General features: G+C 44.8%; 1 protein-coding gene across 2 annotated transcripts; it reads left to right on the top strand.

Annotated features, from left to right (window-relative positions):
- The first annotated feature begins 354 nt into the window (after window positions 1-354).
- Window positions 355-9,874, top strand: TGIF1 (TGFB induced factor homeobox 1). 2 transcript variants are annotated; one of them, XM_059489346.1, is made up of 3 exons: window positions 355-657; window positions 7,261-7,487; window positions 8,814-9,874. In XM_059489346.1, the coding sequence occupies exons 1-3, from the start codon at window positions 642-644 to the stop codon at window positions 9,378-9,380; spliced, it is 810 nt and encodes a 269-aa protein (XP_059345329.1). In that variant the 5' UTR covers window positions 355-641; the 3' UTR covers window positions 9,381-9,874. The 2 variants fall into 2 exon arrangements, with proteins under 2 accessions (XP_059345329.1, XP_059345337.1); XM_059489354.1 differs by lacking the exon at window positions 355-657 and adding an exon at window positions 1,792-2,006.
- Window positions 9,875-17,344: the final 7,470 nt, after the last annotated feature.

The following is a 17,344-nucleotide window of genomic DNA, read 5'->3' as shown; positions in this document are numbered from 1 at the left end:
TGTCAAAATCTCCCCCCCCCCCCCTACCCCCGCCTCTTCCTTCTCCTTCCAGTTTAATGATCAAACGTCTGCTTGGAAGAAAGGCGAGGGAGCGGGAGGCACGGAGAGCTCCCCCCGCTGCTGCTGTTGTGTGTGCATGAGCGAGCGGGTACAGGCGGACACCCCCCGTTCCGGCCGGTCCCTCCCCTCCCGGGTGTTGAGGCTCTGTCAGACAGGAGGGGAGGGAGGAGAGAGGAGGAGGAGGCAGCCGCCGCGAGTGCCAGTGCAGCGCACGGTTACTCTCCCGTACTCACTGCGGGGAGGTGGGGGAGGGCGGGCGCTGTGTACCTTTCTCTCCCGTGCCTTTCCTCACTTTAACAGGCCGGGGCCAATCGCCAGCAGAAGGGAACAAAGGGAAGGGGGGAGGGAAGCCCACCCCGGCCGCACTAGAAAGCCCCCGGGGGAAGCAGAGCCCTGCGGCTCCCGCTGACAGCAGCGCGGCCGGTGACCGGGCGCCTGGCTCCGCGGCGGTGTTTCTGCTTTCTTCATCGACCTTCTCCTCCTCGCTGAGCTTAAAGGGGGAAAGCAGCGTCCGGCGAAGGGAGAGAAACTTGGGTCGGTGCGTGAGGTGTCCGGCGGTCGGCTCGGTCCTCGCGATCAAGATGAAAAGTAAAAAAGGTAGTTGTGACGGGGTGCCGGGACAAAGCGGGGTGCCCCGCGCCCCTAGCCGGGGTGGAAAGGGGAAGGGGGGGCTGTCGCTAAGCCAGCCGGAGTCCCTTTGCCTTCTCGGCCTTTTGTCCCCCGTGTCCCCCCCACGCCCCCTGGCCTGTATCCCGTGGAAGATTGCAGTGGATGCTCCGCTCCCAGACAAAACATGCGGGGCTGTTGTTTGGAGGCGGCCGCCTCTCTGCGCCGCTGGCTCCCTGTCAAAAACATGTCCAGCCGTTCGCCTCCTGCCCTCCGCCAACTTTTGTTCTCGCCCCCTCCGTGGAGTTTCTTCCCCCTGCCCTCCCGTAAAACACTTTTGAACGCTTTTCCGCACCGAGCCCCACCGTCCCCGCGAGAGGGACGAGGGTGCGGGTGGTTTTCCCAACTTGGGGCGAGGGAAGCGGGGCCGTCCGGCAACTCTTTGTTCGCGGGGACGGCAGCGTGGGGCTTGGGGGGGGGGGGGGGGGGGCATCGGCGGCAGGGCTTCAGACCCCTCCGCGCCCTCGACCGCCTTGTTTTGCTGAAAGTTGAAGCCTTTTCTATCCCTTTTATCCCTTAAAACAGGGGGACGAAACACAAAGTACAAAAGTTTTGACGCAGGGTTAAAAGGAGGAAGACTTCCCCCCTTCCCTCCCTCCACATAACCATAAGGCTGTTTGAGTTTTCTTTGTGCCCGCTTCCAAAGCGACAAACTTTACAGTTAGAGGATCGTTACTCATCGCACTCGTGGTGCTTTAAGTGCCCTTAAATTAGCGCCTGGCCACAAAGACGCGGAACGTGCTTTCGGATCCAGCGCTGTTGCGCTGGCTGGGGAGAAGTTCCTAGCAAAGCAGTGTCTGTTCAGTTGCGATTTGCAAATCGGCGGTGTGGCTGAAGGGTGTTTTGCATTCAAAGACCATTAAATGCTCCGAAGCGGAGGGTTAGGAGGGGAGCAGTGCGCATGTTCAGTACTCCAGAGTTGTGCTGTTTTTCCCCCTACTATGCATTCCTGCGGCTCCGTAGTAAAGCAGCCTCTCATTGTTAGTACCCTTGGAGCAATTAATGCATATGTAGTTCGTGAAATCATTGGGCTGCTGCAGACATGGTGTGTACTAATATGGTTTGTAGCCCTCGTCAGAAGTTTTTTTTTGGACGTGCCGCTCGGCTACGAGGAGCGCACACAAAGGGAGCTGAGCCACAAAGGCGAAGTTTTAAAGAGCAGCAGGCTCAGGGTGGTGCTGAGGAGTGCAGCGTCCCGCGGGAGCGGAGTGGGGCTTGATCCCAGCTCAGTCCCCTGCGCCCAGAGACAGCGGCAGCGCTGGCTTTTAAGTGTTTCTTAGGTAGGTCGCGATTCTTCACCCTGTTGGAAGTAGTTTGTGGTTTATTTCCCCCTCCCCCTTTTAAAGTTTCGCTGAATTAATTTAGCCCAGTTATTTTTAGGACATTCCTATGCTGCCTATTTGCACAGCAGTGGTGAGCTGGTTTCCTGTCTGCTGTTGCTTCCATTGTTCAGACTTCTCTCCCCGAGGGCAGCTGCTGGTTGGTGAAATACCAAACTCCCTGCACTTTCAACTGTTGTTCTTGCCACCCCCGAAATAAATGCGTGTGGAAAACGCTGACGTAGTTTCTAGGTATGCATGTGTAGGGCTTTGTGTGTAAGTGTGTGTGTGTAAGCTCTGCTTTGAGGATTGCAAATCCTGGGCTGAAACAATGGAAACAATGAAAGGTGACAGGCGGGAGGGAGAACTTTTGAGAGGGGCCATGGGCCTGGGGTTTGCGTGGCACAAATTAAAAGGTGAGGAGACAAAGGCGTAAACTTTTAAAAAGATGTTAGGGCTAGGGTGACTTTGTTTTAATAAAGGTTGGGCTTGTACTTATTTGTGACCTCCTGGCATTGGAAGCTCATTGAAGAAGTCTCAAAGAGTGACTTTGTTACAGATTTCTTGCTTGCACTCCTAGAAAAATCCCGTTAGAAGAAAAAAAGTATAGTACAGCCAAGTCTAGTTGCTTTACAAGTAATAGAGTGCAAGCTGTAAAGTACAGAGGAAAACAAATAGGCTGGTTCCTCAATTATGAAACTCATTCAGAGGAAAGAGGTGGTGTTTTTTTTTCTTTTACTGTGGAAATTCCCTTCTGTATCCTTGTAGGTTTTTTTTGCTACTTATGAATAATTTTAAAGCAATGTGGTTTTGTTGTTGATTTTTAAATTTGCATTGCAAAAGTTGGGTTTTTTGGTATGTGTGTTGAGTTTAAAAATTTTAAGTGTGTCATGCTGTGTTTTTCTTGATGGCTAGTTTTGTTGAGGGGTGTTTTTTTGTTGTTTTTCTGGTTTTTTTTAAAACTAGAAGATTGTGGATTTAAACCTCAGGGCTTTTTTATTTTAATTTAATTTAATATAATTTAATTTACAAATAATAACGTGGTGGCAGTCACACGGAACCTATTTGCCTTGTTAATGAGCTGATTTAGAACACAGTCTCGGAAAGGCACAGGCATGTGCTCAAGTTTATACATGTGAAGAATCTTACTGAACTTGGTTACAACAGGATCGGGGGCTTGGATGGGAACTGGTTCTGTTTATCAGCGCTCATAAAAAGAAATCTCACTGCTGAAGAAATTCAGACAGCCCTGAGGGGTGGGAGGTTTTCTTTAAGGTGATTTTTGTCCATCCCCTCTCTGGAGGGCAGAGATTGTTCCTTGTGGTATACTTTGTCCTCTTTTGAATAACAATTGGCTTCTGCCACTTCCTCTGTGAAGCTCTTCCTCGACACAATGGGATAGTTGTTTTTTTGTGGTGCCTTTTTTTTTTCCCTCATAGCCTAAATTTTTCGTTTGCTTAACTTCCATTTCATTTGTCTCAGCCTCTCTAAATACTTTGTCCTCCCCCTCAAAATATTTCAGCATACCTTTTTAAGTGGCAGTGGTTTGTTTTGAAATCAGCTTTAGTCATCACTGTACTTTTACTCAAGTTGTTTCGAGCTGTTAACTAACGTTTGGGTGTTGAGCCCAGGCTCCAGATCCTGGGTGTAATCTTCCCTGAGCTGATTAACGGGGAGGACCTGTGAAGTCTTTGGGCTGTGATACAATGCAACAGTGCATTCAATCATGCATATGACTTCAGCTGGGAAGCCAGGAGGATAAAGTAATTTATAAAAAGGGATGCTGATCATGTAGTCCTTAGATCATTAAAGCATAGACTACTCTTTTAAGTGGCGGTGAGGAAGTGAAGGAATAGGATTTTGTGTTGTTTCTCAGACCTCTCTACAAATGAACTTGTGCTGCGTTAATTTTAGTTCTATAAAAACAGGTTTTTTTGTTTGGATTAAATGTATTTAGGAGGAGACATAAAATAGCCTGGCCCTAGCCTGCTTTTAATACAAAATAAATTAGTAGGTCAGCTGGGGCTACTCATCGTGTCCACAGGCCTTTATTCTGGGTGTAAATAACAGTAAGCCAATGGTCCAGTCATGGAGCGTGGCCAGGACCCTTTTCAGCTGGGCCCTGTTAAAACAGGAAACCAGCAGCGAATAGGCTGATTACTAACAAGACGGAAAAACAAAGCTGGGTTGTAATCAGCAGGAATGCTTTAATGAAAACAGAGCCTTGACAGCCACAATGTGGCTCCTGCTCTAGTAAAAAATATCAGCTGGGGTAGTGCGAGATTTCTAGCCATGACTTCCTGTTGCTGCTAGCTCTGTCCTGCGCCTGAGAGATCTGCCACGAGTTCAGAGGGCTGATCAGCTATTTAAATGAGCTCATTTAAATGAGCAGAAGTCTGTACTACACTGGGTTTCCTGCTTAACCAAAACCTGCTTTGTGTCACTAACTTACTGTGTCACTTAATGTGACACACTCAGCCAGCAGGTCAAAGGGCTGGCTCCGCTGGTGACTCATTTCTTGCTAGGTAGGTTACGGTTAGTCAAATGACAACTTTTACTTTAGCAAAAGATCTTATTTGGCAAGGGAGAAACGTTTTTATGCTGCTGGCTTGCACACAGTATCTTATCACGTCTTTTTTTTTCAGCTGAAGGAGAAACAGCAGTTCTAGGAGAGGTTTTGCTGTTAAATCAGTTTTCTGAAGTTCAGAGAGATGTCCATGGAGTCTTTAGTTGTCGGGTAGAGCCAAGAAAGATCACTTCAGATTGAGTGGTGTGTACCTGGAATACTTTTTGTTATGCCATGTACATACTGCTTGCAGACCATTAGACATCTAACTTTTTCATAGTAGTTTCTCCTTGCCTCTTTTTTCCAGCCCTTGCTGTTTGCCTCTCCCTCTTTTCCAAGGTCTTGCCTTACTGCCCATTATATTTAAAAACAAACAAAAAACCCAGCCCTGTGAAGTGCTGCAACAGTTCTGGTTCCTGACAAACAAGAACAGCACACTTCAAAACATTGTCTGAATAGCATGGGCTAGTTTTAGCTAGTTTTAAAATTCAATTTAAAAGGGCTGAGCTGCTTTGCAGAGCTTTCCTGTTTTCTCTGCAGGATCTTTGTTCCCAGAAGTGTTCCTCATGGCTCCAGGAGCCCATGGTGCAAGGCATGTTCTCAGGTCAGGTTGCAAGCATGACAGCACTTTCCATGAAGCTATGACAAAGCGGTTTGCTTGGAATCATTGTAAAGCAAACTTTTGACATACTTTCTGCACAAATTAAGAAACTGTTTACATAATCTGGAGTTTTATCTTGTGTTGGTTATTTAAATATTGTCCTATTGTTCCTATTCCATGACTGGATAATTTATGTAGCTAATCATCAGATGAAAAATTTGGTGTGTCAGTTTGGTGTTTGTCAGTTACATAAATCAACAGTTGGGAGAATGAAAACAATACCAAGTAAGTTACTGAAGTAACTCTGCCAGACAGATTGTGGATCGATCATCCTGTTGGGAATGCTTGCGTATCAAAACTGTGCATTTCAAATTGGACAACTTAAACTAAATTTAAGGATGTTGGAGCTATTCATAAATAGGGGAAGGAAAGATAATTTACTGTGTCAGCTTTGGCTGAAATTTGGAAGTGTGAGGAAAGGTCCTTCTCTGTTTCTCTCCCTACTCTCCTGCCAAGTATTAAGGAAAACTTGCTCATACATACCTTCTTTCTTCGTGTGGTAGTGGGGGTTTGGTGGCTGGCTGGTTGGTTTTTTTAAAGGGCATTACTTCCTTCTTGCTTCTCACTTCTGTAAGTGCCTTTACTTATGGATATAACATAATTTTATATAGTTTAATATTTTCACAGGTTCACTTATTGTTGTTTAGGTCTTACTTTATTTCCTTGAATAGAATTTTTTAATTATGGGTGATTTCCCACAGAAAATTTTACTTTTGACATCTAGTTGGCTTTACTATTAAGATTTTTAGTTTTGACGTTACAAGTGAGCAAATTTCTTCCTTTCCACCCATCAGCCCCCCAGTCTAAGTTCAAAAGACAAAAAGATTAAGGGCTTGTTTTCCTTCTAGAGTTTCTGAAACTGCTTCTGAAAGCCAGTGTGAGTTCACTTGAAATGAGTATTTATTTGTACTAGTTGAATGTGGGTAGTATCTTATTTGGACTTGTATATAGTTTGTAAGATTCCTAAAATTTCTGGTGAGTTTAAAGCGTGGTTTTCTTTGTGTTTTATGGAACTAGTGACTCTTGCATCCTACCAGAGGAGTAGAACTGTAGCCTTCCTAACTGTTGAATACTTGCTCGTTTGTCTGATTTACATTCCATAGCTTCATTACTAGTAGTGTGGTGTTCATATATAAAGGGATAGTCAGATTGTGAAATCTGTTCCTTCCTTTGTGTTGGAGGGGGAAGGTATGCAGTTAACTGGCAAGTTTGGAGCCCTTATAGTAAGCATAGCAGAGAACACACGTTTCCAGGGATAAAAATGTGAGATGAAAGCCACAAAGTTGAAAAAATAGTCAGGATAAAAACTGGTACATCTAAATGATCATGGTTCTTTGATAGAGAATACAATTAAATGAGAGTGCATTTCCTGGTGAACTCTTAGGCACCAGGCTCTTCCCTTCTTCTGCACTTTTTTCCTTCCTTAGTGAAAATCTTACAGGTGGTGAGAAACACAATTTTCCCCTTTCTTTTTTTCTTCTTCCATTAATTTTTCTAAATAGATGTAATTATTCATTTCTAAAATCTACAATCTATCCCTCCCAAGAGACAAGCATCAGGATGTTAAGAAATAATTAAATAACCTGTTGCTTGAGTTGGGGTGTTTTAAGTTCTTCCTTGTTGACCTTTTGCTCAGCCACTGGTTAGTTATCCTTGAAAAAAAGTGCTGGATGCATACCACAGCCAGCAAACTCGGACAATACTCTCATTAGATAGAAGCTATCTGATAACGTTCAGCAGATAAAAGGTTGCCAGGGGAACAAGAAAATGCAGGTTTGCAGAGAAGAATTCCTTTAGGAAGGGATCATTTGTACTACTTTTTTTGTTCAGCTGACAGAAGAGCTCCAGCATGACAAGTTAACGCTGCAGGACAAGGGGCTGTAACAGTAAATACAGTTCATGTGATATAAAATGTCTGTGCCATACAGTGCTGGAGCCAAGCAGTTAACGGATTTAGGAGGCTGATTGTTCTTGTCTTAAAATTGCAGGTGTAGTTGCAATATCAGGCAGTGAAACGGAGGATGATGACACTATGGATGTCCCACTGGATCTTTCCTCATCTGCTGGCTCAGGAAAGCGGCGGAGACGTGGCAACCTGCCCAAGGAGTCTGTGCAGATTCTTCGGGACTGGCTCTATGAGCACCGATACAATGCTTATCCTTCAGAGCAAGAAAAAGCGCTGTTATCCCGACAAACACACCTTTCCACACTACAGGTATTAAAAAAAATAGTTCTCCCTTCTAAAGGAGCTGTTTTCTGTTTTAATTCACCTGTGTTCTAGTCACGGATACAAATGTTTACAGTGCATTTGAGATTTCCTTTTTTATTGCTACTCTCCTGCTGATGGCACTCATAAGGAGAGATAGAGACTGATTATGTGTTACGATGATCTTTGTTTATTTGGAATAAAATTATTTTTGTGGGAGAACAGACAGTCATGAATAGGAGCATGCATGCTAAGTTTTTGCAGAATTGTGCCCCAAAAGACTAAAGTGTCTGTACAAGGTAATTTATTGTGAGAAGAAGGTATTTATTTGTCAACAGAGGTTTTATGGTGATAGATGTGCAGCTTAGCATATAACTCTTCACTTCTAAAATAGTAACTTGAGGCTCATTCCAGTAGAACATGGACATATATAATTATGTGTATGATCACTGCCGTTAAAATCAGTGGAACAACCTATATGGGATCGAGCTACTCAGGGGTGTTAGTGCAGGTGTGGACGAGGTGTTTGTATGTTTATTTTGGATTCTCATCCTGGGATGCCACTGGCATCTGTGAGGTCCCTTGGATGCATCATTCTTATCTTCTGTGATTGTCTTGGGTCGAATAGCTTTTGCCCATTGCTGCATCCTATGTTGTGGGAAAGTGGCTGTATAAGAACTTGGGTAAACCAGGGTTTGGTTTTGGGAGCTGCTAAATAGAGAGCACTCCTATTGAGTCCTGGATTTAAATTTTCCATATTAATTCATTAGTGCCAAGTTCATAATTGGCCATAGAGTAAAATTTTCTTAATGCAACATTATAAAGAAGACTTCCTTTATGTAGTAAAGAGAAAAAAGACGTTAAACTATAAACTATCCTGTATTGCCCAGGAAACTGGTTGATATTTAAACAAGGACAAACTTAAGTGAGGTAATTCATGTTATGTCTGTCGACACAGTCAGTTGAACAAGGAAAATCAGTAACTATTTGTGGGAGGAGTGGCTCTCTTCAGAGAGAAAAGGTTTTCCTGTTGTTAATTAACCTAAGCTAGGGAACAATAGCCAATAGGTTAATGTGTGTGCACAGAGTTAAAAGCTAAACCCCTAGTTTGGACTTCAGATGTCCCGGGGCTTTCTGTAACAGGAGCAGGGAGTCGGTAGCAGCGGGACAAGGGAAGGGCCTTTGCCAGGCATGCCAGAACTTGTCAGTAGGTCTCTATTTTGTTGTGCAGGGAAGGAAACTGCTTGGAGGGATTCATTAATCTAACTGTCCGCTCTTGTGGCACATAGTTGGGAATGAATGAAGGTAGAAATTAAGATGTCATTATATTCCCAGGTCTGCAACTGGTTTATCAATGCACGCCGCAGGCTGTTACCTGACATGCTGAGGAAGGATGGCAAAGACCCAAATCAGTTCACTATCTCGCGGCGAGGGACCAAGCTCCCCGAGGGCGGCCTGGTGGAGTCTGCCATCAGCACAAAGAACTACATTCCCCTGCTGGATGAGACTGCCTTCCTTCCCGCCGCTGCGCCGCTCAGCAAAACTGTGTCCTCTTCCAAGCCAGCTTCCCCGGGATCGGTCCTGGCTCGGCCGTCGGTGATTTGCCACACGACTGTGACTGCGTTGAAAGATGCCCCTTTCCACTTTTGCCAGCCGGCTGATGTAGGCCAGACCACGGACCTGCAGCAGCCCCTGGCTGGCGGCTTCACAGATAGCCCCCTCTCGTGCCACGAGGACGCATCCAAACTGGGACCTGGTGCAAACACACAGAGTGGGCTCTTCAACACTCCTCCTCCAACACCACCAGACCTTAACCAGGATTTTAGTGGATTTCAGCTTCTGGTGGATGTTGCACTCAAAAGGGCGGCAGAGATGGAGTTGCAGGCAAAACTTATGGCCTAAATCCCCTTCCTTCTCTTTCCCCGTTTTGTTTTACCAGGCAGGGATCTAACAGCTGTGTGGTTATTGCCACCCACACGATATCAAAAGACTTCACTGCGTTATTATTATTTTTTTTTATTAATCTTATTTGCACAAGGGGATTGCTGAAATGAAGCTTCCTGTCACTGAGATGGTCTTCAGTGGAATACGGTCATTCCAAGAATTACGAACTTAAAGCTACTGTAGAAAGAAAGGATTGTGTGTTTCGTTGGGATTTTTTTTTTAATGTTTTCTTTGTAGATTTTTCATAATGTGAGATGTTTCCCAAGATCATGTGATTTGTTTTGTTTCTTTCAGACTGTGCAATATCTAGTAATGCTATAGAGTCTTCTTATCATTCCCATGTGGAACAGAATATACCGACATGCTGTCTAAATTTTCAATTTTTTTAACAATACAAATTTTGGATGATCATGCTTTTTTTCCCATAATATAATAAAGTATTTTCTTTAAAAGTGATGCATACAGAGTATTTTGTTGAATACAAGCTTTGCAGAAAACATGAATTACCCTTGAAACAAATGGAAGTGAGAAATGTTTTTGAGCTCATACTGACTTTGTTTGGTTCAGAGAGCCATAAACCAAACTAGCAGTTGTTGTTTAAAAGAATGCTGAAAAGTGGGCCAGAAGTACCTGATTGTGTTCTGCTATGTTGAAATTTTTTAAGGGGCCAAAGGGAGCTATGTAGGCAATTCTGACTAAATTTCAGAGGGAAATCTTGAGCCCCTCTAGGAGTTCCAGCTCTTGGCTCCTTGAAATCTTTTAGGGCTGGGAAATGTGATGGCCCATGGGGAAGATCTGAAGATAAAAGGAAGAGGCCAGAAGAGGGGCTGGGACAAGTGTTCTTTGCAGATCTTTGTGATGCAGCTCCTAGACATGACTGGTGACAAATTTTGATAGGGGAGGGCAAGGGCTTCTAACCTTACTTGGACTAGCAATGAGAAGGTTTTTACTCAGTAATTCTAGTAGGCTGAAATAAAGTAGGCTGTATTGCATTGAAATTTGAGTTCTGGGAGCCAGGTCTTTGTGAGGTACTTTAACCAGGTGGTTGGCTAAGATTTAGAAGAGATCCCTGTTGTACTGGGGTGTATTTTTGTCCACAGAATCTAAGTTACCTTTCAGAAAAGGATTTTGCTCTCAAAATGACTTAATACTGAAAATAGTGAAGACTTGAAGCTCACATTTCAACTTACTTGAATGTCAGTTGCTCCCACCCTTATCCTTCCAACAACAATGAAATGAGAGACCTCCATGGTAAAAAAATTGGTTCTGGCTAATCTTTAAAAACAAACCAGTTGTCTGTTTGGGAAGTTGGGGGAGGGCTTTGAGGAGTAGGAGAGTTGGTGAATTTAAGGATATCATTATGAGTAGAAAGAAGGCTACAATATTCTGACTGCTATACTGTTTTGCTGTGGCCTTTATAATTTTCTAGTGTCAGATATATTCTGTTTGTTCTCTGGAGTGCTCTTTGAAATTCTTCTGAACGTGTGCCTTTCTTGAACCTTAATGTTTAAAATCAAAATGGCAAACAGTAAACACTAGTTTACTTAGGAGTGCTTTGGTATCACAGTCATCCTAATATACTGTATGAATATAGAATTATTTTTTAAAAAAATTGGAAATAAAGCTGGAAAATAATTTTGAAAATAGAGATGGCTGTATACTCTGTCTTCAAGGCATTGCAGGTGGGTACAGAAGAGCCTGGTGTAGTGTCTCTCTGGACACCCTGTACTTGATACTTCTGAGCTGTTTTTCCTGGGATACCTATGTATGTATTGTTTGGTTGGGTTTTTTAATGACTAATTGTAAAATGGAAGTGTACTTTTGTCACTGTGAGGTTCATGTTGAGGGAGAAGTTGATTAATAGACATGGTTTTGTGGAATAGGTGATTTATCTTAGGGGGTGCTACACCCAAAGTGGAGTGTCATCTTTGATAAAGGTTTGGAAGATGCCTTGTCCTTTCCTGTTCTTGTAGGAAGGAACTTTATTCACTCCTTACACCCATGCTTCACAAATGAAAAAAAAAAAAAAAAAACAGCCTCACAAATATGTTTGCATTGTTTATTTGAATTGCTTGACATTTTCCTTTTTTTTTTTTAAAAGCAGTATGTTGGTGTGCTGTGGGGCACTCAGATCATTAAAGGGCATCTTCAGAGATCTTTACTCTTCATTACTTTGCCCTTTAAAATAAAAAATGCCAGCAAGTTTAAAAAGAAGAAAACTTTGCTGGTTGAGCTGACCAGTTCTGTAATTTCACTATAGCAGCTGCAGTACTGAAAATGAAAATAGAATGAGGAAGAAAGCTGTTGCCATTCAGGTTAACAGTTTTCATTGAAAGTAAAAGCCTGTGGTCTCTGCTATTTTCATTTACTATTATACCAAGTGGTATTAGTGTAAATGACCACCAAAGTCCTGCTCATGTGATGAGCACTGCATTTCCATTTTGCTGAGTGACTTACCCTGCAAACTTCACTGGTGACCAGTTTTGATTGAGGCTAGTTATATACTTCTTAAATTATGGCTTGTGTTACGGTTACACCTAGAAGTTTGGCTGTAGTCGTAAGTCAGATGGCTGTGGCTGAGTAGCACCTGACACCACAGCATGTAAAAGCTTTTCCCTAGCCTGAGGTGTTATTTAACTTAGGACAAGAAAATGACTCATATTGAGTGCCCACTAAAATGTATCAAAAGGGAGTTTCTGCTCTCCTGTAATCTAGTACTGATAGTTTTGGTGCTGGCTATTGAAGTTTACCTAAACCTATTCTTTCTGAGCATAAACTTGGAGTAGCTATCTAAAGTTATCACAGGTAGGTAGGTATATGTAGGGCATTGGGTGGAGCTAGGATCCTGAACTGAGCAGGAGTCCAAGTAACAAACCAAAGGCTTCAAGTGCTGGCCACAGATCCCTGGTAGAGCAAACAAAAAGTTATGTGTGAAACTTACTTTACCACGGAAAAGAAAAATGTAAAGAAGCAATGAGACAACATGGGTGGTTTTGCTGTTCTTGCAGCAGTGATAAACCTAAATGCAAAGCAGTTTTGTCCAAACCCAGCCTCTGGCTGAAAACACACACTTAGGCTACTCTGAAGCTGAAGGGAAGGCATTGCCGTGTGTTACTGGAGGCTCCAGCCAGGGCGTCAGCAAGCTAAGAGGTATGACAAATTCCTGCCAGGGAAAACAGCTCACCCGCAGACTTCGTCAACCTTGTTTTCATGGCTTTTGTGTCTTGTAAACAAGTTGTGGCAGCTGCATGTGATAAATCTCTGCGCAAAGCAAAAATAATTACAATAGGGAGGGAATCTTGACCCTGGCGTCGCTGCTGCCTGCGCGCAGGGAGGGAGGGAGGGGTGGTGTCTCGCTGCCTGTCGCGGGGGGGGTGGTTTGTGGTGTCCCACATGTCTCCCTCCCAGCCTGTGCCATGAGGTCAGCCTGCAGGGCCGTAAAACCGTTGGAGCTGCAGCAGCTGGCCTCATGCTGTGGGGGAGGGAATGGAGTGCAGTGGGGCGAGCAGGGCTGGAAGCTGGGCTAACCTGCACGGCTGTGCCCTCCTGGGCCATGCTGGCTCGGATAGCAGCAGCATCCTGCTGCCTTGCCCGGGCAGAGCGGGAATGGGGCGAGCACGGCTGGGAGCTGAGCAGAACTTGCATGGCTGTGCCCTGCCAGGCCCTGCTAGCTCAGATAACAGGATCCTGCGGCCTGGGCAGAGCGGGAATGGGGTGAGCAGGCCTGGAAGCTGGGCTAAGTTGCATGGCTGTGCCCTCCTGGGCCATACTGGCTTGGATAACAGGATCCTGAGGCCTGGGCAGAGCGGGAATGGGGCGAGCAGAGCTGGAAGCTGGGCCAACTTGCTTGGGCCATGCTGGCTTGGATAATAGCAGGATCCTGCGGCCTGGGCAGCGCGGGAATGGGGCGAGCAGGGCTGGAAGCTGGGCTAACTTGCTCGGGCCATGCTGCCTTGGATAGCAGCAGGATCCTGCACCCCGTGTAGAGCAGGGGGTGTGCGATAGCTTCACTGGAAAAGGGGAAGCAGGAGAAAGTAAGCAGCAAGTAGGGAGAGAAGGTGTGTGCTGGGGAATCAGTTTTCCCCTTGGAGATGAGGTAAGGCTGCAGTGGGAAGCCCAGCCCACAGAAGGTGCAGTGCAGCTGGGAGGCCAGGTGCACCGTGACCCTGCTCAGTGTCACTTTTACACCTATGGTATTTAGGCCACTTGCAGTTAACTGTGTCCTGCCTGTCAAAGTCTGTTTTCATTTGCCATTTTTCTTCAATCACTTATTCAGGGGTTTTTGGTAACCCTTGGAGTACTTTATATTTATTTAGTTTAGTTTTTTTTTTTCTTTCTCTATTTGGCATCTTGCAATTGTCAACTTCCTGCCTGGCTTTTTCCCAGTAGGGATTACTGGCACAAATACAGCTCATGTTCACTTTTCAGGACATTACTTGTTTAAAGTCTCCTGTTCACCAACTGCCAGAGTTGTTACATCCCTATCCTGTTTCGCTGGTTCAGCAGGCTCTTCTCCTATGAGTTCCAGCTTTCAGACTGAAGGAGAAGAGATTAGATTAGCCACTCGCTCTAGCAAAATGTCACTTAGAGCTGTTGCTGTTCCAGACATGATAATTGTACCCATGTGTGCTGTATGCAGTTCAGTGTCTGTTCCAGTCCCTGTCACGACAATGAGTGCCTGGAGTTCTGCACGCACAGAAAATCATGTAAACTGGTGCTAGCTATGCTGCAAAGTAAAAACTCAGGCTGCTTTCTCCATCTATATTTTGCACACACTCCTGCTGACAGCTCAAAGCCATTTTGCTCACCTTTCCCTTTGAAACTGGCTTTATTTGCCTTCACAAACTCTTTTTTCTTTCTGAAGCTGAGGTGTCAGGTCTGGGACTGCAGCTGGCAGGAATCTCAAGTCCTGCTACACACATTTGCAGAACAGGGTAGCTTTCACCAACAGGTTGACTTCACAGCCCTTTGTAGCTCTGCAGAGCTGCTTCATTGTGCAACACGAATCACAGTCCCTGAAGCTGATGCAGCCATGAATAAATCACATCTGCCTCCCAGCTAATCTGTGTTCCACTGGATAGCAGGGTTTCTGCCAAATTCCATGTGTTTCTACTGACAAACAAGGTGTTGATCTTTCAGCTGCTTACACAATGTGTAATAAACCTGTAAAAAGGCACAGAGGTAGGAGTACTTTGAATTAGTGACTTAACTGGGGGGAGGAGGGGGAGCACAGGTGGCGGATTGTGAGTTGAATGAGTGCAGCTGACAACCATCTAACCCTGTTTATTCTTGGATAGCTTCCCTGAGACCACAGACCAGGGCTGTGGCTGCTTTCCCTAATTGCAGCCTAGGCAGCGCCTGCCCTGGGCACCAGCCCTATCTCTAGGTGTGTAACAACATGACCCTCTTGGAGTGAAGAGCCCTTGTCTAGGCATATACAAACCCTGCACATGGTTTTTGTTATGTGCCTTTCATCACATCCTTTAGCTGACAATGAAGAGGATTGACCTGAGCACGGTGAGAGTGGGTCAGTCCCAGAGCTGTGGGTTTTGCAATAGATATAGCTATGTTTGCCTGGCTTCTCTGAGTCTTTCCATCTCTGTGGAGTTGCCACACTGCTGGGGAAATAGTGACCTGGAGCTCCTCCATCAGTGACATTTCACAAGTTGGCAATCAGGCCCTACAGCCTGATAGCTCTGTGGGAAATCATGTGTCACACACTCCATACTTGTTTCTGCTTCCTCTCCAAAACCAGTTAGGGCCCGAGTGGCTTCCATAAGGGATAAACCATTTGGGTTTTTAACTGATGTGTCCTATCTAGTTTCAGCATAAACCAAGTGTTCTTTCCTAGCTCAACTTTTTCTCTCTCTGGTCTGGCTCTTCTGCAGGAGCAAAATTTTTTTTTTTTTTTTTTTTTTTTTTTGTTGGTTGGCATATAAATTTTAGTGCTTAGCTGGGGGCCTTTGGCCTTTAGAAGCCTCTCCTGTAGAAGCTGTTGATGGAGAAGATAGTCTTGATCATAATTTGCCATCAGCTTATAGATTTTACAAAGATGCAATTTTGGGTGTGTGTATATATATATATGTATATCCCATATATATTCTAGTAAGGATACCATATATGTATTGGCCCTGGAACTTATATTAAAAATTAAGTAATTTGATGGATGTGAGAAGAATGTGATGTTCCCAAGCTTGCTTTTATGAATTCATATAGCTTGTCTTGGAAATTGTTCTGGATAGAAGACACATAATGGTAAGGATCTCAACAGTTTTGTAATTGTCCTGAGTAAGCATTCAGCTGTTTTGCCAGAGCCTGTAATTTCACTTCCTTTTCTAGCCTGCAAAGTTCTGATTGCTTGACCTTGTGTCCAGTGTTTTATTTTGTTTTCTTTTGCACTTCTAGTCTCATTCCTTGTTTGAACTCTCCCTCTATCATTTCTTTCTCTGTTTTACTTGAGAGTGCTTACATATCATGCATAGTCCATTTAACTAGGTTAGAGATATTTTGACTAGTTTTGTACTATTTTGAAAGGCATCTGATTTCTGTTACTCCACTACACTAACCACAGCAGCAAATCTTCCTCTGATGCAAACAGATCAACTTCTGTTCATGAAGGAAAGCACATTTTCCCTGTGTAGATAGCTCAGCTTTTTTCTAACTTCTGCTTTCTGTGTTGTGACAGGGGTATGGCAAGGAAAGAAGCAATTAATTATAAAATCCATTGGGCATTTTCAAAAATGGAGGGATTATTTTTAGTTTTAAGTCAGTGGTGTTGCTGATTTCAGTGTGCTTTCAGAGTCCTGGCTCTGCTGCCATGAACCTTCTCCTGGTGAGGTGTGAAGCAGACATTCCTCTGCCAACCTGAAGGAAAAGGTTAGTTCAGGTTATTGTATTAAACACCGCTTAGGCAGTTGCTTCTGTAACTCATTCTTCATGTTAAATTCAGCTGGCTTGCATTCAGCCAAGGTATTTCCAGTGATGTGCTGCCAGCTTTCTCCAAAGGCCTCCTCAAAAGTTTTTCTTCCTTAGCTGGTGATATGTGGAAAAAACCTTCTGTAACTGTCTCGGTTTAGTGTATAGATTTGCATCTGCAAAGCACATACTGTCTGTTGTAAAACAGTCAGTCCCTCCACCTCCCTTCCCCTACCAAACCTACCTTGACCCCTGCTACTGTGTCTGTGACACCTGGGGCAGAGAGGAATGTCCCAGTCAGCCTCTGAAGGGAGAGTGACATCCCTTACCATCTCTTTGAACCCTAGGAAGAGGTGGTGGGAATGCAGACATACAGGTCTCCCCATGGAAGAGTTCGCACTCGCTCCTGCAATGCCTGATTCCTTCACCTGCATGTGATCCTGGGGTGCTGGTGGTCTTGGGGAGGGCAGCGTGTGAGCCCAGCTGGCTATTGAGCCCACAGCCAGCACCACTCTCTGAGCTTCTTCTGATGTGGCAGTGTGAGTTTAAATAAGCAGGAGGCATGAAAGGAGGTGTGGGGGACTGTCTCATTTCTCTCGTATTTACACTGATAAGCAACAGGTATTTCCGCTGTGAAAAAATTTAATTTCCTTTCTTTTTGAAATGCAGTGATGCAGAAGCCCAGGTTTCCTTCCACGGGGTCAGAAGAGCAAGGAGGGCTGCACGGAGCAGCTGATGCCTGTGCTGGCCAGACTCTCCCCATCTGGCAGAAGTGACTCATCGGTGGCATGACCCAGGCGCTGTGAGGCTTGTTGAGCTCAGGGGGAGTTTGACTTCACATCCTCTATTTCCTTGAAGATTTGTCTTTAGTCCTTGCCTTACCCCAGCCCTCATCTGCATTTGCTTTCCAGCCTGGGCTGAAGTGGTCTGCCCCAGATGCCTTCCCGCTGCCAGTGGCTCCCTTGTTTTGGGGAGCGGGGTGCTGCCATTGCAGAGCTGAAGCTGCT

This window comes from Ammospiza nelsoni, chromosome 1, assembly GCF_027579445.1.
Source record: "Ammospiza nelsoni isolate bAmmNel1 chromosome 1, bAmmNel1.pri, whole genome shotgun sequence".
Lineage (NCBI taxonomy): Eukaryota > Metazoa > Chordata > Aves > Passeriformes > Passerellidae > Ammospiza > Ammospiza nelsoni.
The sequence above is the reverse complement of the archived record's forward strand: the minus strand, read 5'-3'. Positions and strand labels throughout refer to the sequence as shown.

Excerpts from the sequence above, each read along its gene's own strand:
- TGIF1 (XM_059489346.1), top strand. Across the intron at positions 7,488-8,813 it reads CACACCTTTCCACACTACAG|GTCTGCAACTGGTTTATCAA; the intron begins GTATTAAAAAAA and ends TTATATTCCCAG.